This window comes from Cavia porcellus, unplaced genomic scaffold, assembly GCF_034190915.1.
Source record: "Cavia porcellus strain 051 isolate PalLab524CR breed Dunkin Hartley unplaced genomic scaffold, mCavPor4.1 scaffold_16, whole genome shotgun sequence".
In the NCBI taxonomy this organism is placed as follows: domain Eukaryota; kingdom Metazoa; phylum Chordata; class Mammalia; order Rodentia; family Caviidae; genus Cavia; species Cavia porcellus.
The window spans coordinates 57,910,675-57,933,981 of record NW_026947499.1 but is presented as its reverse complement, the minus strand read 5'-3'; the positions used below and the strand labels follow the sequence as shown (position 1 = coordinate 57,933,981).

The 23,307-nt window shown below is 40.2% G+C and overlaps 1 protein-coding gene across 5 annotated transcripts in view; it reads right to left on the bottom strand.

Annotated features, from left to right (window-relative positions):
* Mto1 (mitochondrial tRNA translation optimization 1) overlaps positions 1-23,307 on the bottom strand; it is a 46,311-nt gene that overhangs the window by 6,223 nt on the left and 16,781 nt on the right. For all 5 annotated transcript variants that reach the window (XR_010039910.1, XM_063226894.1, XM_005007632.3 and 2 more), the window contains exons 4-10: positions 12,449-12,738; positions 8,376-8,488; positions 8,100-8,290; positions 7,595-7,725; positions 5,968-6,172; positions 5,717-5,888; positions 1,116-1,234 (exon numbers count right to left, since the gene is read on the bottom strand). Coding sequence is in view for 4 of the 5 variants with exons in the window: in XM_063226894.1 (XP_063082964.1) it covers positions 1,116-1,234; positions 5,717-5,888; positions 5,968-6,172; positions 7,595-7,725; positions 8,100-8,290; positions 8,376-8,488; positions 12,449-12,738 (1,221 nt within the window). In the remaining variant the exon portion in view is untranslated. The remainder of the gene's footprint in view (positions 1-1,115; positions 1,235-5,716; positions 5,889-5,967; positions 6,173-7,594; positions 7,726-8,099; positions 8,291-8,375; positions 8,489-12,448; positions 12,739-23,307) is intronic.

The window sequence follows — 23,307 nt, the reverse complement described above, 5'->3', positions numbered from 1 at the left end:
CCAAGTGCTGGGTTACAGGCGCCTGGCACCATACCAGGCCCTAGTAGTCAATCTTATTCTAATTCTATTTCCCTGTTTGAAATTCTTCATAATAAAAAACTAGAAGTATCGATGTAAAAGAAAACAAAGACAATGGTGGCTCTGATTTACCACTGTAACATCACATGTTACAATGTATAGGAGCTTACTGAGGCAGAGTTAAGTTATCTGTCACAGGTGGATAACCTAGCACACTGTCAAATCCAAAGGTAATAGTACTGTTTCATTATTTAACATTGAGGGGACAACATAAAAACCAGATTCTTTTCTCCCTCCTTCCCTCCCTGCCAGCTTTCTTTCTTTCCTGTTTTTAATTTTTTTTTTTTGGTGGTGCCAGGGATTGAACTCACAACCAGGCACTTGCACCACAGAGCTAAATCCTGGGTTCTCGTTTTTTTTTTTTTTTGAGGGTTTCGCTGTGTAGCCCAGGCTGGCCTCATATTCATGGCCATCCTCCTGCCTCAGGCTCCAGAGTGTGTGGCTCCACACCCTGTCAGGTTCTCTTCTTTAAAAGAGAGGTCTAGGCTGGTCCGATGGCAGTGGGTTATCAGAACTTATTAACATTAGTGTCACTAAAGTTGGTATACCACCCCCCCCACTGCTAAATTTGACTGGCTTTTAAAAATAAAAAAAATAAAAAAAAGAGAGGTCTACAGCGGCATTCCCCAAACCTATCCCGTGCACATGATGGGTCTTGTGGAGATGCAGATTCTCAGCAGGCCTGAGGTGCTGCACACACACACTTCTGACAAAGCTCCCAGGTGTGCAGTGCTGCTAGAAGCCTGATACCACGCTGGGCCCACAAGGATCAAGGGTCCCCCTGGTGCACAGCTTTTTTAATTTATTTTTTCTTTGAGACAGGGTCTCGTAATGTAGTTCAGGCTGGCCTTGAACTCACCATGTAGCCTTGGCTGGCTTCAACATCTTCCTGCCTCAACCTCCCAAATTCTGGGATTACATACCCTGCCCAGTCCTTGACACACAGCTCTTAATGGATTTACTGTCCACTCATAATTTGCACAAGCAGAAACAAGAGTACCATTTGCAGGAAGCTTAAATCAAAAATTACTTTCTACCTTCTATTTTTAGCCTCTCAGCTAGCTCTCGACATTCAGTATACTTCTTCAAAGGGTCTGGAACAGCCTTGGCCAACAACTCCATGTCCACTTCCTCATACTTCAGGACATCTAGAGCCCTGTAAATACACAAGTTTCATTAACGTAAGAGTCTGCTTCACCTAAAGCAGTGAAAGAACCACCTTCTTTGGAATTACCCAATCTCAGAGTAAATAACCAAGATACCTCAATTCTTCCCAAGCACAGTGAGCAAACACACCACCATCTGCAAAACTGTATGATTTTAAAAGATTCAATATTCGACTGCCCTTGACTCTATCATGAGGATTAAGTTGCTCATAAGGGCTGTCTAGTTAGAATCCATTTGTCTTCTGTGTAAGGACAGAAGACTTACCCTTTTACATCCTGGGAACCATAAAGGAGGTCTTTTTATTTATTTATTTTTAAACATCTAGGGATTATTGGCCTTTACATTGAGGTCATCTCTAGCTGCCTTCATATACATGTATTTTTTTCATTTCTAGGACAGGGTGTCATATGTAGTCAGGCTGGCCTTGAACAGGTGACCCTCTGGCCCAGTCTCCCAGGGGCCTGACCAGTGTGTACCACCATGTGGGGAGCGGCTGAGCTGGAGATCAACCACACATTCGGGGCTAGGGCAAGGCAAGCTCCAAGAACAGGGAGCACCAGAGGCCAGTCATGTAAGCAGGCTCTTGGGACCAAGCCAGGCCAGTCCAGCAGGTGTCTCTCTGTTAACTACAGCACAGAGAGCTCCGAGAATGTTTTGCCTTCAGTGCACTCAGCAAAAACACTGAGACCTTGCAAGTTCCGCCCTGTCCCACTCTTCTCCCCATTTTCACAGTATATAAAGAAAGAGGCAGACTGAGCTTGCTGGGTTGTTGCTGCCTTTCCACTGGAGAGGTCAGGGCCCAGTCCCAGCATTTCTTTTAGTACATGTCTGTAGTTCTTAATCTCCTGTCGCCCTTTCAGGACCCCACTGGCTGTGTGGGTCGCGTCACCATCTTGCCCAGTTCTGATTTTCTCACAGCGCTCCAAAGAACAAGAGGCCATGGTGAAGGCACTATTGATTCTGGAAAATGAACTGATAAAAATAATACATAAGTTCAAAAGGATCCTTCCAGCCTGGTATTTTCTTCCAATTTGGTAAAATGTTTCACTCCTTACCACATGGGAGCTTCTGATAGACATCTTAGATTTCTGCTACTCACTGTGGTCGGGCTAAAGTCTCCTGGAGGAAACCAAGGAGACAGAACAATACATGCCTGGAGCTAATCAGAAAAACTGTGATAATCCCCACATAATTTACACAGGTCATCAAAAGAATGTGCCTGAGGGTTAGCCCAAGGGAGATCAGGTGAGACTTGCTATGACTTCATTCACTGGGGACAGAAAACAGGGTGTGCTGAGCCTCGGAATGCCTTCCACAGAGCTCTTGGGTCTCCCCTTGCCTGCCTCCAACCCTAATTTGACCCCAGAACCATTCTATCACGGAGTTAACTAGACCACTTCTTGTTTGGTTATTACTTACATTATTTATTGTTTACATGAGGCCTTTTTTTTGGTCTTTAAAAGGCACTGGGAGGGAAGATTGGGAGTATTGGCCCCCAATAGGAGTAATGGTGTTTTGAACAGAAACAGAACATTTCATATTAAAATTCACATGGGCTATCAAGAACCCTAAATGGCCAAAACAATTTTGAAAACAGAACACAATTTCCCAGGTGCTGGTGCATTCCTATTCCTGTAATGCCAGCTCTCGGGAGGCTGGTCTTGGGAATGATGGGTATCCACACTGCAAACAAAATGGCTTAAAGACCTAATTATAAGACCCAAAATTATACAGGTATAGAGGAAAAAAATATATAAGCTGGACATTGAATTTGAAAAATTATCTATTTGGTGCCAGGGACTGGATACAGGGCAGAGTACATGCTAACCCTTAATCAGACTTTTTTGTCTTTTTGAGACAGGGTTTCTCTATGTAGCTCAGGCTGGTCTCAAACTTGCAACCATCCTCCTGCCTCAGCCTCCCGAGTGCTGGGATTACAGGCGTGAGCCATCATACCCCGCTCTTTAATCAGATTTTAAAAAGTCCATTTGTAGGCATGTGTGGTGGCACAAGCCTGTAATCCCTGCACTTTAGATGGCTGAGGCAAGACAGCCTGAGCAACTTTGCAAGAGCATGTCTCAAAATAAAAAATAAAAAAAGGTTTGGAGCTCAGGGCAAAGGCCATGGATTTAATCCTTAGCACTGCAAAAACAAAAAATGAAAAACACTACTCATGTTTAATACAAATACTAATTTAAAACTTTTAAAATAGATAAATAATTGATAAAGCATCATGTTAAAAATTCTTTGTCCAGGGGAGAGACATAGAACTCAACAACAGAGCACTTATCTAGCACAGGTATGGTTCTAGGTTTGATTCCCCATCACAGACAAAACCAACCAAAACAAAACCCAAAAAACGTTGTCCAATTTTCCAAATAATATAAAGCCTTATAAAAATGAACAAATGAAGAACTGCTGAAGGACTGAGTAAACCATAAACTGCTCATGACTGCTATTTCCTAGTGTTGATTCCCTGGGCCACATTGCTGACTTTGGTCTTGAAGGTTTCCCATGCAGGTAGCATGGGCCTTGTGGCCACATGGAACTCAGGAAGTCTTCGGGGGAGGCAACAGGTATGCAGTTCTCATGGGAGCAAGTGTTGGAGGGAGAGTGTACCCACCGCCTCCCTGCCTGGGTGCCTTCAGCCATGACACCCTCACCAGCAGCCACAGACAGGGCTGCCCAGCCATGGCTTTGCAGTGTCCCAACAGTAAGCCAGACACGTGTTTCTCTCTGTCTTACTCCCTTTCTCTCTCTCTTTCCTTCTTTTCCTCCCCCAACCCACTCTGTCTCTCTCTCTCTCTCTGCAGCTAGGCTTTCACTGTGCAGTTGAGGCTGGCCTTGAACTCACTGTGTAGCCTAGCCTGGCCTCAAGCTTGCAGTGCTACTCCTGCTTCAGCCTCCTGAGTGCTGGATTACAGACTGTCACCATGCCCAGCTGATATATTTCTTTAGAAAGTATTCAGCTTTAGATATTTTACCACAGCAACAGAAAACTAACTAATATGGCCAATCAGCAAATGTGTCACTGCTTTGTTCTGCATGTTGGATTCTTGCCTAAATTCCTATATTGGAACCTAAAATCTTATTGCGATACTAAGAGGTGGCTAGCCGTAATGAATGCGATTGGTGCTCTTACAGGGGCTTGAAGGAGTCCCTGTTGCTTCCACCATGTGAAGATGCAGAAAGAAGTTGCCATTTTGGAAACAGAAGGATCCCTCGGCAGATAACAAATCTGCTTGTGCCAGAGATTGGGCTCTTCTCTGTCTAGAATGTGAACAATCAATTTCTGTTGTTTATAAATTACATAGTTGCCAAGTGTGCTGGAACATGCCTGTGGTCCCAACAATTGCAAAGTTGAGGCAGGAGGATGGTTGTGAGTTCAAGGCCAGCTTAGGATACATACCGAGTTCAACGCCGTCCAACTACATAGTGAGATCCTGTCTTAATACACAAAAACCCCCAAAACTAAATTATGTAATCGAGAGTTTTCTTGTTTTGTGGCTTTGTATTTATTTTGTGATGTGGGGAATCAAATCCAGTATCTCCTAGCCAGGTCCCATCTGGGTATGGTGACCTTAAGAGACATTTAAGGTGCTTAGGAACGTATTTGTATGTCTTTAGACTCCAAGCTCACATAACTGGAATGACTGAAAACAAGAACACAAAACCTGAAATGGAGCAAGGCTTCTCAAGTAAATTCAAAGAAGTGATAACATTCTGCTTTGCTCTGTCAAAAGAGACTCCTTACTATAGCTCACGAACAAGATAAGGCCATACGATTGTTCTAAGCCCATTAAACAGAACAGATACTTCTTAGTTTGGGTCTTTTAAATTTTAGGAAAACCAAAGGACTCAAAAGCCATGATATAAAGAGAAATAATAGTAAAAAAATGAAAATAATTTTATGTGATTCTTAAATATATATATATACACATGTGTATGTGTGTACATATATATTCCATGCTATATATGTATTCTACCACTGAGGGTTTTTTTTTTTTTTTTTTTTTTTTTTTGTCTTTTTTTCATTTTTATCGGTACCGGGGATTGAACTCACAACTGCCTGCTTGCAAGGCAGGTACTTATGCCGCTGAGCTAAATCCCCAGCCCCCTACCACTGAGTTTTTATATATATAAATAGATACACACATACACTCACATGTGTTTTTTTTCTTTTTGAGACAAGGTCTCGGTATATAGTTGAGGGTGGCCATAAACTCCATTTGTAGCCTACACTGGCCTCCAACCTGAGGTGATCCTCCTGCCTCAGCCTCCTAAGTGCTGGGATTACAAGCCATATACATATTTAATACTTAAAAAATAGGTGAGTTACATCTAAAACTTTCTGAAAAGAAGCCGAGAACAAGTAACATTCACTTAAAATGTGTAGGGAATCTGTAGGCGATGTCACACTGATATAATCTAGTTTTTCTGCAAAGAGAGAATCTGTATGAAAAATACATACCTGACAGAGACACTTCTACTGGTACTTATAGAAGCCTGTGGGACTAACTTTTTCCACTTGGTGCTTGAACACTCAATAGATTTCAACACAGCAATGCCTTCCTCTAAGGAAGACTTCATCCAAGCAGCTCTGTCATACCGCTGCTGGGACACACAGCCAGCTTCCTTGTACCCTAGGAAAGAAGAGAATGTAAGGTAGTGGGAGAAGTTTTAACGAAGAGGAAGCCAGGCTGCAGGGTGCGGCAGAATCACCTCGGAATGTGAGCCGGCTGTCGGCGTTATCTGGGCGCAGTGATAGACGGAACTCAGCGCGGCTGGTGAACATGCGGTAGGGTTCACTGGCGCCCAATGTGGTGAGGTCATCGATCAGGACACCTATGTAGCCTTCTGTCCGGCTGACAATGAAGGGCGGTTTGCAGTTGATCCGAAGACTAGCGTTCACTCCCGCTATCACACCCTGTTGAAAAGGCCATTATGAGCTAAGCAATTTGTGCTGCCTTACGAAGAAGACAGCCTGGACAGGGCGGTGTGAGATACCAGGAAAGTGAGCCTAGAACTTGGGATCCATATTCAGAAAGAGAACATGGGCAATGCCCCATGTTAATATGCTCCCATAAACACCCAACATTTCTCAAAGGCCAGAGAAGTAGTTCATCTTTTTTCTCAGACTCACCTGTAAGACTGTTAGCTTTTTCCCACTTATAAATAAAAAACAATTTGTTTCTTATTTATTTAATTTTTGGAGACAGGGTTTTGCTATGCAGTGCAGGTTGGTCTCAAGTTTACTTTTAACTCAGCTGGCCTTAAAACTTCCAGTGATCCTCTGGTTTGAGCCTACTAAGTACGGGGATGACAGACAGGTGGGCACCACCACACCGGACCAAGGAATAATAGTAATTTTCAATAAAGCAGTTATATTAAAAAAACTAAATTTTCTTTAGAAACTTCAGAAGCAAGCCAGGCTTGGTGGCACATAACAGTAATCCCAGCACTTGGGAGGCTAAGGTAGGAGAATCATCATGAGTTTGAAGCCAGCCTGGGCTTCAGTGAGGTGTTTTTTTTTTTTTGTCTTTTTCATTTTTATCAGTACCGGGGATCAAACTCACAACCGCCTGCTTGCAAGGCAGGTGCTTATGCCGCTGAGCTAAATTCCCAGCTCCTTGTTTTTTTTTTTTTTTTTAAACAGTGAGCCAGCCTGAATTATATAGTAAGATTCCTATCTTAAGAAAACAAATTAAAAAAAAAAAAAAAACTTCAAAAGCAACATGACAAATCTAATCAAAATATGGTATCAGTCTGGGCACACTGGCTTAACCTATAATCCTAGCAGTAAGGAAAGGTAAGGTAAGAGAATTACAAACTAAAGCCCAGCCCTGGCAACTTAGTAAGTTTGCAAGCCCATTAAAAAAAAAAAAAAAAAAAAAAAAATTTAAAACGGCCAGGAATGTACCTAGTGGCAGCATGCTGTTGTTTGAATCTACTAAAAACATTATTAAAAAGATATCAGACCTGGGAGTTCAGAAAAGTGTCATAAAACCACAAGTAGCTGGGTATGGTGGTACATATTTGTAATACCAACATCCTAGGGGACAGGAGGATTGCAACTAAAGCCCAAACTGGGCAATTCTGCATGAAACCTTGTCTCATAAACATATATAAAAGGTCTGCAATGTAACTCACAATGAAGGCCCTGGGTTCAACCTCACTACCAGTGCCCCACACCCCCAAAAAAGAAAAAGTCATGTTCTAAAAATCCTATTTCCATGTTTCAGATGCCCTGACACAAGGTACCTTCTGTTACAGCTTTGCACGGCTCATCGGCAGACACAGGAGAGCCCCGGCCATGCAGTCCCCTACTGCCACCTCAACACACTCTCACCTGAGCTGCAGCTTCCTCATAACCTGTGGTGCCGTTGATCTGTCCAGCAAAGAAGAGTCGCTGAACCAAACGGGTCTCAAGGGAAGGTGTGATCTGCCGGGGGTCTAAGTAATCGTACTGCACACCATAGCCTGCCCAAAGAATATACAGCATACAGTAAGTGAAAATAGAGATGAGTTCCCTAAGACGAAAATGCAAAGATTATCACTAAATGCCCCCCCACCATTTTTTTTTTTTTTTTTTGAGACGGGGTCTCGCTATGCAGTTCAGGCTGGCCTAGAGCTCACTTTGTAGCCCAGGCTGGTCTTGAACTTGCATCGATCCTCCCACCTCAGCCTCCCAAGTGCTGGGACTACAGGTGTGAGCCATGCCCTTTAAAGACGCAGACTATCTCAGATGCACAGACCCTGGGCTTCCTCTTCTGAGGCCCTGAGCCACACGAGGGTGGCCAAGACCCTTGAGGCATGGACAGTGTGACCCAGAGGGAAGGGTGCTGTGCCCTTACCTGGCTGCATCATTTTTGCTTTCTCCAAGCCTCGGATGCATGTGATCATCTTTTCCTGCAACTCAGCTGGCAGTGTCACAGACAACCCCTGAGGGTAGATAAGGTCAGAATCCATTCCTTCAGGTTCCAACCAAACCTGATGGACACGGTTTGGAAAGCGCAAAACCTTTGACTCAATGGAGGGGCAGTATCTAAAGCAAGACATCAAAGAAAAAACTGAGACAGAAAAAAATAAGATGTCACTTTAGTGGCTGAACACAACCACTCCGTGCTTACCGAGGCCCTTTTGTCGTTTCCTTCACGTGACTGTTAAGGTGAAGGTTCTCAAGGATGATGGCGTCCACCCTAGGGTTGGTGTGAGTCAGATGACAGGGCAGCTGATCTTCTGGCTAAAAAACAATAACCAGGGCCACACACTGTGCTAGTTTGCTTTTCTACTAGTTTGCCCCTTATTCAAATCAATTCTACATGATTTTTATTTTATTTTATTTTTCTAGTACTAAGAATCAAATTCAAGACCTTGCTCTTGCCAGGAAGATGCTGTGCCACTGAGCTATATCCCTGGCCTCTCAGGATCTTTAATAGACAATACTCTTTTTTTTTTTTTTGAGACAGGGTCTCACTGTGTGGGTCAAATTGGACTTGAGTTTACTAAGTGGCCGAGGCTGGCCTTGAACTGATCGTCCTGTCTCAGCCTCCCGAGTGCTGGGATTACAGGCATGCACCACCATGTGTGGTTGACAATACATTTACAATGTCCAGTGCTATCTATGAAGTTTTCTTGACAAAAATAACCCAAAAGACGAATCTAAATCTAAGAAAGCCTAGATCTAAGCACCAGTTTAGGGGGAAAGAGGTTAGAAGAATAAGGCACCAGAAGGGTATGATCAGACAATGTATGCTGTGGGAAGCTCTATGGAACCAACACCTCAATTTCTCCCACTTATAAATCCTAAGAAGAAAACCAGGAAATGGCTATAAAACAGCTTTTGACTGACCTTATTTTGTTCCTGGTCCAAATAAAACAACTACAAATATTTTTTTTTTTGGAGCAAGGCATGGCAGTACATGCTTGTAACCCCAGCTACTTGGGAGGCTGAGGGAGGATGATTGATAGTTTGAGTCCTGCCTGGGCAAATTAGCAAGATCCTATTGCAAAATAAAATTAAAAGTGCTGGGAGGTAAGAGTGCTTGCCTAGCATGCATAAGGCCTTGGATTCAATTTTCAGCACCACTAAATGATTGATTGAATGAGTGAATGAATGAATGAATGAGACAAGGAAAACCGAACACTGAGTGTTAGATTATGTTAAGAAATGTTTTGTTGCCAGGCGTGGTGGTGTATGCCTGTAATCCCGGCACTCAGGAGGCTGAGGCAGGAGGATCGTTGCAAATTCAAGACCAGCCTAAGCTACAAAGTGAGCTCAAGACCAGCCTGAACTGCATAGCGAGACCCTGAAATGATTTGTTGTGTGTGATCATGTTACCATGGTACAGCTGTTTTTGTTAAAAAGCTCTTTTTTATTAGTGACATATACCAAAGTACAAGTGAAATGATGCGTGATACACAGAACTACTACTTTAAGATCAGCAAGGAGGAGCCAGGCGTAGTAGCACATGCCTGTAATCCTAGCACTTGGAAGGCTGAGGTAGGAAGACCCCTGTGAATTCACACTCAGCCTGCATTACATAGTGAGACTCTGCTTCAAAAAACAAAACGACAACAATACTAAAATCTCTGCAAGAAGGAATAAAACAAGAATAACAAAATGTTACTGTTATGTGGATTTTTTTTTCCTCCTACACAAGGATTTTCTATGTAATTCAGGCTGGCTTTGAACTCACTAATGGAGCTCAGGGGGCCTCAAACTTGCTGTGATTTTCCTGCATCAGCCTCCCAAGTACTGTGATAACAGGTGTGTGCCACCATGCTTGGTGTGTTATGTGTTTTGAAAAAAGGCCTCCCTATCCAGTTAAGGCTGGCCTTGAACTCACTAGGTAGCCCAGGTTGGTCTGGAATTTGTAGTGTTTCTCCTGCTTCAGCCTCCCAATTGAGGAGTTACAGGTGTGGACCACCATACCCAGCTCCAAAATGTTATTTGCTGAAGCTAAGTGACAGATAAATAGATTCACTATATTTCCTTATTTTGTGTAAAAGTGAAAAGTTACCATAAAAAGTTTAAAAAGATACACATTTAGCTGGGCACAGGCCAGCTAATGTGATTTCTAGCATTCAGGAGTTGAAGCAGGAGAAACACCACAAGTTCAAAGTCAGCTGAATTACAAAGGGAGACCCTGTTTCAAAAATAAAACAAAACAGTACCTAGGCATGGTGGTGCGTGCCTGCTATCAGCACTAGGGAGGCTGAGGCTGAGGCAGGAGGGTCACTGTGAGTTTAAAGCCAGCCTGGGATACATGGTGAATATAGGGCCACATATTCAGGTCAGCCTGAATTACTACATCAAATTCTCTCTCTCTCTCAAAAAAAAAAAAAAAAAAAAAAAAAAAAAACCCACAACAAAACAAAAGTCAATTATTAGGACATTTACCCTAAGTCCTGCTCAATTCTAAACAAATGCTATGGTATACTGATTGACTGATTGATTTTGGTACTGGAATAGAACTCAGGACCTCGCTGCTGAGCTGTATCCCTGTCCTCACTGTTTTGTTTTTTTGTTTGTTTTTGTGGTACTGCGATTTGAACTCAGGGCCTTGTGCATGCTAGGCAAGCACTCCAAGCCCGGTTTGTGTGGCACATGGCTACAATCCCAGCACGAAGACTGAGGCAGGAGGATCATAGTGAGTTCAAAGCCTGCCTGAACTACATAGTAAGATCCTGTCTTAAAAAAAGAAAAACGAAACAGTAATCAAAAAGCAAGGCAGACAGAGGAACTGTTCCATATTAAAAAGAAATTAAAGAGAACTGACAGCTGAGTAAGGTGGTGACACCTATAGTCCCAGCTATTTGGAAGACTGAGGCAGAAGGAACATGTGAACCTGAATTCAAGACCAGCCTGGGCAACACAGCAAGACCCCAGAAAAGGAGCGGAAGGGGAGGAGGAGGAATAGGAGACAGGAGGAAGGTGCTAGAGAGTCATTCCAGAGGATATTGGAATAATCAGGAAAACCAGACTATGGATCTTCTGTTAGATAACATGCACTGTAACGATGTTAAATTCCTCAAATTTCACCACTGTGTTGAGGATACACATGTCTTTGTGTCAGCTGACACATGGACCAAAGCATTTAAAGGTAAAGGCTCAAGAACTCTGCAACCTACCCTCAAACATTCCAAAAAAAGTTGCTATTTTCCTGTCTACTTTTTGGTTGGGAGTGGTAGTAAGACAGTCTTGTTGTGTAGTCTAGGCTGGCTTGGAACTTGCTATACTCTATACCTGGCTTAAATACTGCCTTATATGTTAAATATATAAATTAGGGACTGGGAGTCACACTCACAAACTCATGCTTGCTGGGCAGGTGCTGTGCTGCTGAGCTATAGCCCCAGCCCGCATTTCTTTATGTAAAAGGAGGTAAATATGGTACAATATTATAAACAGGCAACTTTCAATGGCTTCGAGAAATGTTTTAATCATCTTACAATTTTTCTGTATATCTTAAATTATTTCAAAAATAGATAAAGTGAAGTTGGGAGCAGTAATACAGCCTGGAATCCTAGCACTTGGGAGGCTGAGGCATGAGGATCATGAGTTTAAGGCCACTGTAGGCTACACAGGCAGATTTTTGTCTTAAAAATTAGAAAAGAGGTTGGACATGGTGCTGCATGCCTGTAATCCTAGCACTAGAGAGGCTGAGGCAGGAGGATTACTCCAAATTAGAGGCTAGCCTAAGCTACATAGTGAGTTCAAGGCCAGCCTGAACTACACATGAGACACTATCTCAGAAAAAGAAAAGTAAAAAAGCCAAAGTTATTCAAGTGATGAAATTTAACAAATAGGCAAAGGGCCAGGGATTTAACTCAGTGGCATAAGCGCCTGCCTTGCAAGCACATGGTCGTGAGTTCAATCCCCAGTACCAAAACAAAAACAAAACAAACAAAAAACAATTAGGCAAACACCTAAGTAGCCAACTTAGCCAGTACTTTTTTTTTTTTTTTCCTTTTTCCTTTTTATCGGTACTGGGGATCGAACTCACGACTGCCTACTTACAGGGCAGGCGCTTATGCCACTGAGCTAAATCTCCAGCCCCTTAGCCAGTACTTTTAAAGTTCACTTCTTTGTACCCTAAGTAAGAGTGACATAAAGTAAATTGCCAGAAAAGAAATGGTTAAGCTATCTTCTGCTGGGAATAGCCAAGATCGACTATAAGGCCAGACTTCATAAATCGCTTACCTTAATCCACACAGTCTCATTGAGGAAGCTGAACGGTACAGATGGATTATCTGGTGTCTGCTTGTTTAGAATACTGAAATCAATAGACTCTTTCGCAATTCGGGGTGGAGTCCCAGTCTTCAATCTTCCCACCACAAACCCCAACTTCTCCAGAGTCTGAGCCAATCCTACAGAAGGTTGATCCCCCAGACGTCCTGCGGGATGCATTTCCAGTCCAATCACAACCATGCCTCTCAGAAACGTCCCAGTGGTCAGGATCACACTCTCTGCATGGACTGTGCTCCCATCCACTAAACAACAAGAAGGGAATAAAGCTATTTTCTATCAGAGCAAAATGGAGTATGAATGCATTACATTGAAGCTACAGGAAAACTTGTCTATAAAAACCTGAAAATCTTTTATAAATATACATGATGCCAGGTGTCCAGGAGCATGCTTGTAATCCCAGCACTTAGGAGGCTGAGGCAGGAGGACTGCTGCAAGTTTGAGGTCAGTCTGGGCTATATAGTGAGTTCAAGACCAGCCTGGGCTATATATGAGTTCAAGACCAGCTTAAACTAAATAGTGAGACCCTGTCTCAATAAAAAATGCTTGGCTTTAGTGGTTTTTTTTTTTTTTTTGAGTTTTATTGAAGTATGGTTGATGAATGAAAACATATTTACTTAAGTTGTGTAATACGGTATTTTATGCTATAAGTATACCTCATGTTATGGGTCCTACAGTGAAGCTAACATACCTGATGACTACCTCTTTTTACTGCATAGCCGAGGCTAGCCCCAAACCTGTGATTCTATGTTAGCCTCCCAAGTGCCAGGATCATAGCTTTCTACCACTGTGCCCAGGCCTTAGTTATCACATTAAGTGTCTGTTAAGAAGACTTAAGGTCTAGCCTAAAAGTACCCACCTTATAACTAAAAGTTTGTACCTTTTGGCCAAAATTTCTCCATTGCCCTGACCCCAAGGAAGAATTTTTTTTTTTTAAGACAGGGTCTTACTATGCAGTTCAGGCTGGACTTGAGCTCACTTTGTAGCTCAGGCTGGTCTCGAACTCACAATGATCCGCCTGCCTCAGCCTCCCAAGTGCTAACAAAGAATTTTAAATGAGTAAGATGAAGAAAGAAATAAAAATTGAATCACACCTTCAAACAAATGGATTAACAGATACATGTAGAATGTTCCACCCCACAAAATATACTTTCTGCTTAGCAGCACCCAGAACTTTGTCCAAAACAGACTGGCTTAGTCATTTTTTTTGTCACTGAGACACAATACCTGAAATCTACAAGTTATAGGAAGAAAGGTTAATTGTGGCTCCTGTTTCAGTCTATAGTCAGCTGCAAGGCAGGACAGCCAGGCAGAGAAGTACACAGGGGAGGAGAGGTGATCACTGCACTTACCATACATGGCAGGGAGGCAGAGAGAGACAGACAGAGAGGGAGGAGCCAGGAGAAGATTAACTCCTGTAGCTCACCCGCCCAGGTGAGACCAGACCCCTCCTCCCAACAGCACCCTCCAGCCCCACCAGTGAGTACACAGGGCTCTTTGGAAACATCCACATATAAACACTGACAGTATACTGGCCTGTAAATTTGACTTAAATAAATACAAGAGAATGAAAATCATGTCCTGCATATTATTAGATCATAGTACAATGAAACTAGAAGTCAATGCAAAAGAAACCACAGAAATTATGCAAACACATGGAAATTAAATTTTATAATCTTTTATTTTTGAGATAGGGTCTTGCTATGTATTCCGGGCTGGCTTCCAACTTGCAGCAATCTTCCTGCCCCAGCCTCTCGAGTGCTGGGATTACAGGCATGCACCACCACATCAGGCAAGATAGTTTTTAGAATCAAATGATGTCAGTATATCATGCCAGAATCTATGGGACACAATTAAGGCAATTCTTAAGGAAGCTTATACCTTGAATGCCCATATCAGAAAAAGAGTGAGCCCAATGATAACCTAATGATTGACCTCAATGTCCAGAAAAATAAGAATAATCCAAATCTAAAGCTAGTACAATGAGGGGCTAGGGATTTAGCTCAGCGGCATAAGCACCTGCCTTGCAAGTGTGCAGCCGTGAGTTCGATCCCTGGTACCAATTTAAAAAAAAAGCTAGTACAATGAAGAAAATTATATAAAGATCAGAACAGAAATTAATAATTGAGACTAAAAAATTACAAAGACTCGGTAAGTCAAAGAGCTGGTTCTTTGAAAGAATAAACAAAATAGATAAATCTTCAACCTAGCCAAAAAAAAAAAAAAAAAGGAAAGACAAGACCCATATCAATGCACTCAAGAACAAAAAAGGTGAGCCCACAACAGACACCACCGAAGTCTAGATGATTATTACCAACTACTTTAAAAACCTGAATCCCAGTAAATTAGAGAATCTAGAAGAAATGGACAGATTCCTAGATACATGAATTACCAAAACTGACCCAAGAAGATATAAACACCCTGAATAATCCAAAACCAGGCAATGGAATTGAGGCAGCAATAAAAACCCTACCTCATGTAAATATTCAATACCTAATGGATTCATTAATGAATTGTACAAAAACTTCAGGGGAAATCCTAAGGCCAATACTCCACTAACTCTTTAATGAAGTTGGAAGGGAAGGACAACTGGCTCATTCATGGCATATTACTTTGATATTAAAACTGTAAAGGGCTCAACTAAGAAAGACAACTACACAAAAATCCTCAAGAAGATACTGTCAAACAGACTGCAGCAAATCACCAAAAAGATCACCTATCGATGGATATGATGGCACACGCCCATAATTCCAGTGCTGGGGAGGCTGAGGTAAGAGGATCACTGAGTTTGAAGTCAGCCTTAAGCACATAGTGAGTTCAAGTCCAGCCTGGACTACACAGCAAGACTGTCTCAAAAGAATAAAAAGCAAATCATATTAGTAATACATCACATAAATAAAAGAACAAGGGGCTGGGGATTTAGCTCAGCGGCATAAGTGCCTGCCTTGCAAGCACGTGGTCATGAGTTTGATCCCTGGCATGGCTAAAAAGTAAATAAATAAATAAAAGAACAAAATCCACAGGATCATCTCAAAAGATGCAGAAATTTCACTTTTGACAAAATCCAATCCTCATTCATGATAAAAACTCTGAAGAAAACAGGTATAGAAAGCTGGGTACGGTGACAGAAAGGTGGGTATGGTGGCATAAACCTGTAAACTCAACACTTGGGAGGCTGAGGTAGGGGAGTCATAGGTTCATGGTCAACTCAATCTGAACTACACAGAGGGACGGTCTCTAAAACCAAAAGGTATAGAATGACCTTATCGCAATCTGATAAAAGCCATTTATAACAAGCCTGCTACCAACATCACACCCAAAGGGGAAAATTGAAAACTTTTCCTTTAAAATCAGGAATAAGACAAAGATGACCACTATCATCCTTCCTGTTTAATATAGTACTCAAAACTTTTATTATTGTTATTTTTGTCTTTTTGAGACAGGGTTTTACTATGCAGTTCAGGGTAGCCTTGAACTTGAAAGTAATCCTCCTGCCTCAGAAACATTTTTTTTTATACATCAAAAAATTTTTTATTCACACAAGTTCTTGCTTTGCTAAACAATTCTAAAATTCATATGGAATCAGAAGAGATCCAGAATAGCAAAAGCAATCCTAAGCAAGAAAAGCACAACAGGTAACATCACAATCCTGGATTTCAAGTTATACTTTAAAACTACAGTGATAAAAACAATATAGTACTGGCACAAAAATAGACATGGGTCAATGGATCAGTGAATCAATGGATCAGACAGAGGATGCAGAAACAATCCCAGGAACTTTCAGCTATCTAATCTTTTTTCTTTTTCTTTCTTTTTTTTTTGTCTTTTTGAGGTAGGGTCTCACTATGCAGTTCAAGCTAGCGTTGGGCCCACTTTGTAGCCTAGACTGGTCTCAAATTTGCAATGAACCTCCTGCCTCAACCTTCCAAGTGCTGGGACTACAGGCATGAGCAATAATGCCCAGCTTCAGTTATCTGATCTTTGATAAAGGGCCAAAAATATAAACTGGAAGAAACTCAGCCTCTTTGGAAAATGGTTCTGGAAAAGCTGACTATTCAAATGCAGAACACTGAATCTGGATCCATCTCTTACACATTGTACTACAATCAAATCAAAAGATCAAAGACCTAGATATAAAAATAGAAATACTTTGCCAGGTGTGGTGGTGCAGATCTGCACTTGGAAGGCTGAGGCAGAACAGCTGTGAGTTCAAGGCCAGCCTTGGCTACATACTGAGTTTATATTTAGCTTCAACAACACAGTGAGACTCTTTAAAAACAACCAAAAATAAGTAAGTAAAATAAAATAGAAATACTTAATCTGCTGCTAAAATAAAATAAAACTCTTGAAGACACAGGCATCAGCAGGGATTTTCTAACAAAACCCTAACTGCACAAAAATTAACATTAAAAAAATGGGATCATGGCACATTCAAAAGTTTTTACACAGCAAGGGAAATGACCCAGACTGAAGAAACAATCTACAGAATGTCAACAAAATTTTGCCAGCTCTTCCTCACAGGACTACTATCTAGAATATATAAACAGCTCAAAAATAGATCACCTTCATGAGCAAAAGACCTAATCAAAATATGGGCAACTAAAATGAATAGACACTTCTCAGCAGAAGTACAAATGGTCAAGAAATACATAAAAAATATTCAACACTTCTTGCCATTGAATAAATGCAAATAAAAACAACACTGATGTTATCTGAATGTACTTCAAAAAGAACGGTTATCAGAGAGAGAGAGAGAGAGAGAGAGAGAGAGAGAGAGAGAGAGATGAAGCAATAACAAATGCCAGAGAGGTTGCAGGGAAAAGGAATTCTTTAACATTTTTGGTGAGGATGTAAACTAAAACAACTGGTATAGAAATCGGCATGGCAATTTCTCAGAAAACTAAAACCAGAAATTCCATTCAATACAGTTATTCCCCTTCTAGATTACCCTTCCAAAAGAGTTGAAGACATTACAGTGGTATATGCACACCTACACTTAAAGCAGCACAGCTTGCAACAGTTAAATCCTGAAAGCAGCCTATCTGTCCAACAGATGGATAAAGGAAACGTAGTATTTATACACAATGGAGTACTACTCTGCCATAAAGGACAAATCTGAGTCATTTATAGAAAAACAGATGCATCCTGAGACTACAATGTTTCGTAAAATAAATCAGACACACAAGCTTAAATATTGCAAAATTTCTTTTCTATGAGAAACCCAAAGTATACATGAAAACAAAATAGGAGGTAATTTTTTAAATGTGAAGGAGACCAAGAGATGCAGTGAGGGGAGAGGAAAGGGGAGGGAAAGCAGACATAAAAAGAATTAAGATGTGTGTTGTGTACATGTACCAAATACTTGTGTGAATGTAATTATGTGTTGCAAATACTAAAAAAATTTTAAAAATAAAACGAATCATTGTAAATAAACAAAATCAGTAAATGTATACATCAAAGAATTCCAGAAATCTCTCACCCATTTAGTTTCCCTAAGGATGAACAGCAGTGACTGATATTCTACTTTATTTTCTTTTGGGATGGAGGACCAAACCTCATTAACCTATCTCTTCCAGGAAAGTCCTTGTCTGCCTATATGTGCTTGTATGACCTGCTTCCCCATTTGTTTCTATTTAATCAATATCCTCCTATTGACTAAACTTGTTTTAATCCTATTGGTTGAAAATAAACTTGTCCTACCTTATATCCATCCCATGATTTGCCACTGGATTAGTATTACCTATGCAAGCCAGCACAGGCCTGTAATTCCAGCACTAAGGAGGGTGAGGTAAGAGGATTGTTGCCCGTACAAGGCCAGCATGGGCTACAAAGTGAGTTCAAGACCAGTCTGAACTGCAGAGTAAAACCTTGTCTCAAAAAGATAAAAATAAAATACCCCAAAACAAATAAACAAACAAAATTACCTAAGCCACTGTATTTGAAATCTCATTGGTTGATTATAGTTCTGTCCCACCTTAAACTTGCCCCACCTTATGGCTTTGCTCAATAAATAATCACTTTCTGGGCCTCCTTTCCTTACTAGACAGCTTCTTTTTTTTTTTTTTTTATCTGTACCAGGGATTGGACTCACGAGTCTGCGCTTGCAAGGCAGGCGTTTATGCTGCTGAGCTAAATCCCCAGCCCGAGACAGCTTTCTTTTGCTTAATAAATTCTTCCTATTGGTAAAAAAAATGATTCCAGAAATCTAGTAGGAATTACACAATGAGTTGTTATCAATTCACATGTTCCTGGTATCTTATTAGCACTGAAAAGTTAGTCTCAAATATTGTCTTAGTTACTTTTCTCATTGCTGAGACAAAATACCTGACACCCAAAGTCAAAGGAAGAAAAGTTTATTGGCAGTTTCAGTCTATAGTTGACTGGTTCAAAGGTGGCCGGAGCGGGGAACGGCCAAGGGGAAACAATTCATGGCAGGCGGAAGGAAGCAAAGCAAGCAAGCACGGGAACCAACAAGCAACCTCAGCAGCTTCTTCCTGCCCCTTTTATACTCTATCTAGGCTACCAGGATTAGGGTGGTGTCAAGCCAATCAGTGGACTGATTTAGTAATCACATTCTAGATCCAGTGCTTCTGAAGAAGCCCCACCTATGAATGTGTGAGGTTTTGAAGGCACATCTAGACACAAGCCAGTTAGTTTTTTAATTAATTTCAGATTTTTGACTAAATATAGCTGATTCCCTTATATGATTTCTCACCCCTTCTAAAAGCACAGAAAATTAAATAAAGAAATAAAAAAATGTAAAACAGCCCAGTGTGGTGGCCTGTAATCCCAGCACCTGGGAGGCTGGAGGAGGACTGCTGCAAGTTTGTGGCTGGGTATACACGGCAAGACTCCCTTTCAAAAAATAAAATACAAATTAAAAAAAAGAGAGCGATGGCTACAACTTAAGGATCCAAATAAAAGAGAAAGACACCAGTTAGAATAGACTAATTTGCCTTGTAAGCCTCTGATGCCAAGGAACTGAGGAGGAGAACCGAGGAACACAGCATTGAAGCTTGGGACTAAAATGAGAGAAATTGCTGAAATTTATGATTAAACTTTGGTCCTCAGACAGATCTGCTTTATAGGAAAATAAGAATTCACTTCATGAGGAAATGCTATTTAATGGGTACACAAGTCAGACTAGGATGATGAAAAAAATGTATGTTGGTAACAATTGCATAATCTTACAAATGTACTTAATGACACTAAACTGCATGTTTAAAAATGGTTAAAATATAGGTTTTAATGTTATGTGTATTTTGTAACAATGCAACAACAGCAAAACACCAGCTGGGCATGGTAGCACAGGCTTGTAATCCCAGCACTCTGGGAGGTGGAAGCATTTCAAGTTCAAACCCAACCTGGACAAATTACAATTTACACTGTACTGAAATTTAAAATGAAACAAAATAAAACAGCTTAGTGGGAAGGCCCTAGGTTCAATCCTTAGCACAATTACACAATAAAACAAAAACAAAACTGCATTTTTTAGGTCTATAAAATATAGATAAAGTTGCTTTTGTTGTTTTTTGATGGTTTGTTTGCTTCTTGATTTTTCTGTTTTTTCTCTTTGAAATAAAAAAAATATAGATAAGGTAAAAAATAGCATTTAAGGGGGATGTAGATCAGTAGAAGTCTGCCTAAACTGTACAAGGCCTTGGGTTTGACTCAGTACCATCAAAAAAAAAAAAACAAAAAAAAACACAAAAACCCAAAAAACAAAAAAATCCAAAAATCACAGAGGTTTAAATGACTTAAAGGTATGAAAGTCTATAATAAAAACAATGTAATCATGATATCTGGAGAAGAAAGGAGGCAAAAGGATAGAAGGAAAATAAAAGAAAACTGGCTAACTTTTCATAGTGGAAATTTAGTAAACAACTGAAAAGAAAGAAGTTTGAGCATATCATATAAAATCAGTTACGGGCCAGGGAACTAGCTCAGTGGTATAGGGCTTGCCTGACATGTGCAAGACTCTGGGTTAAATCTCTGGCAAAATAAACCATCAAGCTAAAAAACAAGGCTACTACTGCTGGAACAAATAAAACCACAAACTTTTAAAAGAACTATTGCTTTCCCAAATGAAGATGATACAGATTAAGGTGAAAAAGACCTGAAATATCTGATGAACCTCACAGTCTAGAAATACTAAAAAAGAATCAAGAAAAAGGTAGGCCATGAATGCATAAAACTTATATAGGCAACAGGCTATTTTATCACTTACTGCCATAAAATATATACGATGAAAGTTAAAATGTATCAAAACATACCAGGGGTAGGGAATGTAGATCAGTAGAAGTTTGCCTAAACTGTACAGTGTTAGAGCCCTTGTCTAGCCAGTGCACAGGTCTGGTGCCCATCCCCACCACCACAAAACAAAAACCCTGCACCTTACACAGTGCCATTCGCAGCTAGGATAAACAAACATAAATATGCAATATTAAATCTGCTCATAACTGAGTAAAGGTAACTATGGTGCCCACTGCAATACTATAATCATTTTGCATTCACCTCCACTGCTACTGCAGTGAGCTTGGTGAGGCTATCAAATCTGCAAAGGGAATTCATCTTTTCAGTAATTTGAAAATGGCAGTTTTTAATGATCACTCATGGATTTGTAGATTTTCCATCATATATAAAATATATAAATTCAAAATAGACCTTTTTTTTTTTTTTGGTACTGGAATTGAACTCAAGACCTTGCGTTTGCCAGGCAGGCAAACTGAGCTATATATATCTTCAGCCCAATTAATACACTATCTTATCAGTAAGTGTTTGGTCAACAGTATGTTAGTACTTTTGGGAAAGTCAAAAAGTTCTTTTTTTTTTTTTTTTTTTTTATTTAAAGAAAAGGAAACGAAAAAAAAATACATGGAGATTTTAAAAAAAGGGTAGAAATAATACTAAATTACAGACAAACAAAAGGTAAGAAATTGCCAGTTGATAAGTTACAAATTGTCATCTTCGAAATGGCTGTTCAGGTTATAGAATTAAAGTATATAGAATGACATTCAAAAAAATGACCCTACAAACCATTCTGCTCTATGGCCGAACAAAAGCTCCGTAATATGATTATCAGTCCCACCTATTTGTTTTACATCTCTAAGAGGATAAGGTTAACCATATTAAAACAGGACAGAACATTTAAAAAAAAAAAAAAAACAATTTAAAGAAATACAGATTTCAAAGCAAGTCCACTGGAGATCTACCTTATCTGTCTCTAGCTTCTTACAAATAGTTGTCCCTAACTTCACCCACTTTCTATACTTATTGCATATTATAGAACTAATCAAATCATTACAGGATGATGGAGTCTTTTTAGGTCCTCAAGTTCCAAATTAGGGAAGACAATACCAACTACCATCGCATCTCTCATTCTCTTTGTGATAGCCGTCCCCATCTCTGCATATGCTGAAGTTGAGCTGAAGAAACCAGTCCAGAGTCATTTTAATCAGCAAGCAATAGATTGCTAGAATTTATATTATAATGCTACAAAATAAGCCTCGGGTTTTTCAGGTCTCTTCCTCAGAGTATTTGTTCCTATCCTCTCTGTATTATAGGGAAAACCAATTCATAACAAGACAGTGAAACAATTTCCTAGATAAACATGCAATGGATAGGACTTATAAAACTATAATATAAATGATCTTCCGTAGCTACTATGTTTTCTCTTGTTATTCTCAATAGATTTGTCGACAACACTGGCTTATTATAGTTAAACATACTATCACCTATTTTTATAAAAACTTATCTTTGACTGCATTGTAGTATTTGAGAGCTGTTACTGATTCATACCAGTATGGATATCCTTTACATCTTGTCATGCTCAGAGTAGTTTCCTCTACTTTTAGGGTTGATTCTAACACGCATACCGATTTCAAATAGGATCAGTCAAGGCCAACCAATAGTCTTATGATTCAGATACAATTAAGATCAGTCAGAGTAAGACAATGTAAGTAATACAGAATTTCAGCCTAAGTCAATAGGAAAGTAAGGATAGTTACCGTGGTATAACCTGCTATTTTTGGTTCTAGAGGTCTGTGTCCTCAAATCTGATATGAGTGGACAGACCAGAACAAATTTAATTCAATCTAAATATGGCACTAGGACTACTGTGTCTTTTAAATCGTTATACACCATTAGCAATGACCTCTGCTTTTTTTTTTTTTTTAAATATAGTTTCAGAGCTGTCTCTACTAAAGACTAGCTTACCGTCTCTGCCTCATGTCTGCTACTCCACTTTTCTGCTATAATTTGTCCACCTTATTCCCTCATTATAAGGCTTCAAGGCCACCTAATGGGGAATCATGATTACCACATATTTTTATATATTTGAATCATTATTTACATTAGGGAAACTATTCGGTATTCACACATGCGAGATTGATTTATTTCACTAATGAGTATGGTCTCAAGCTGCGCCCATTTATTGATAAATATCTCAATGTGATCCTTCTTTATAGCTGAATAATACTCCATTGTATAGAAATACCACAACTTTTTTATCCATTCCTCAGTTGATGGGCACTTGGGTTGTTTCCAAGATCTGGCGATTACAAATTGTGCTGCTATAAACATAGGTGCACATATATCACTGTGGTATGATGCTTTCAGTTCTTCTGGGAATATGCCTAGAAGTGGAATAGCTGGAATAAATGGGATTTCCAGTCCCAACTTTTTGAGAAATCTCCACAAAGGCTGTACCAGTCTACACTCCCACCAGCAGTGCAGGAGAGTTCCTTTTTCCCCACAGCCTCTCCAGCATTTGTTGTCGGTTTTCTTGATCCTGGCCATTCTTTCAGGAGTGAGAT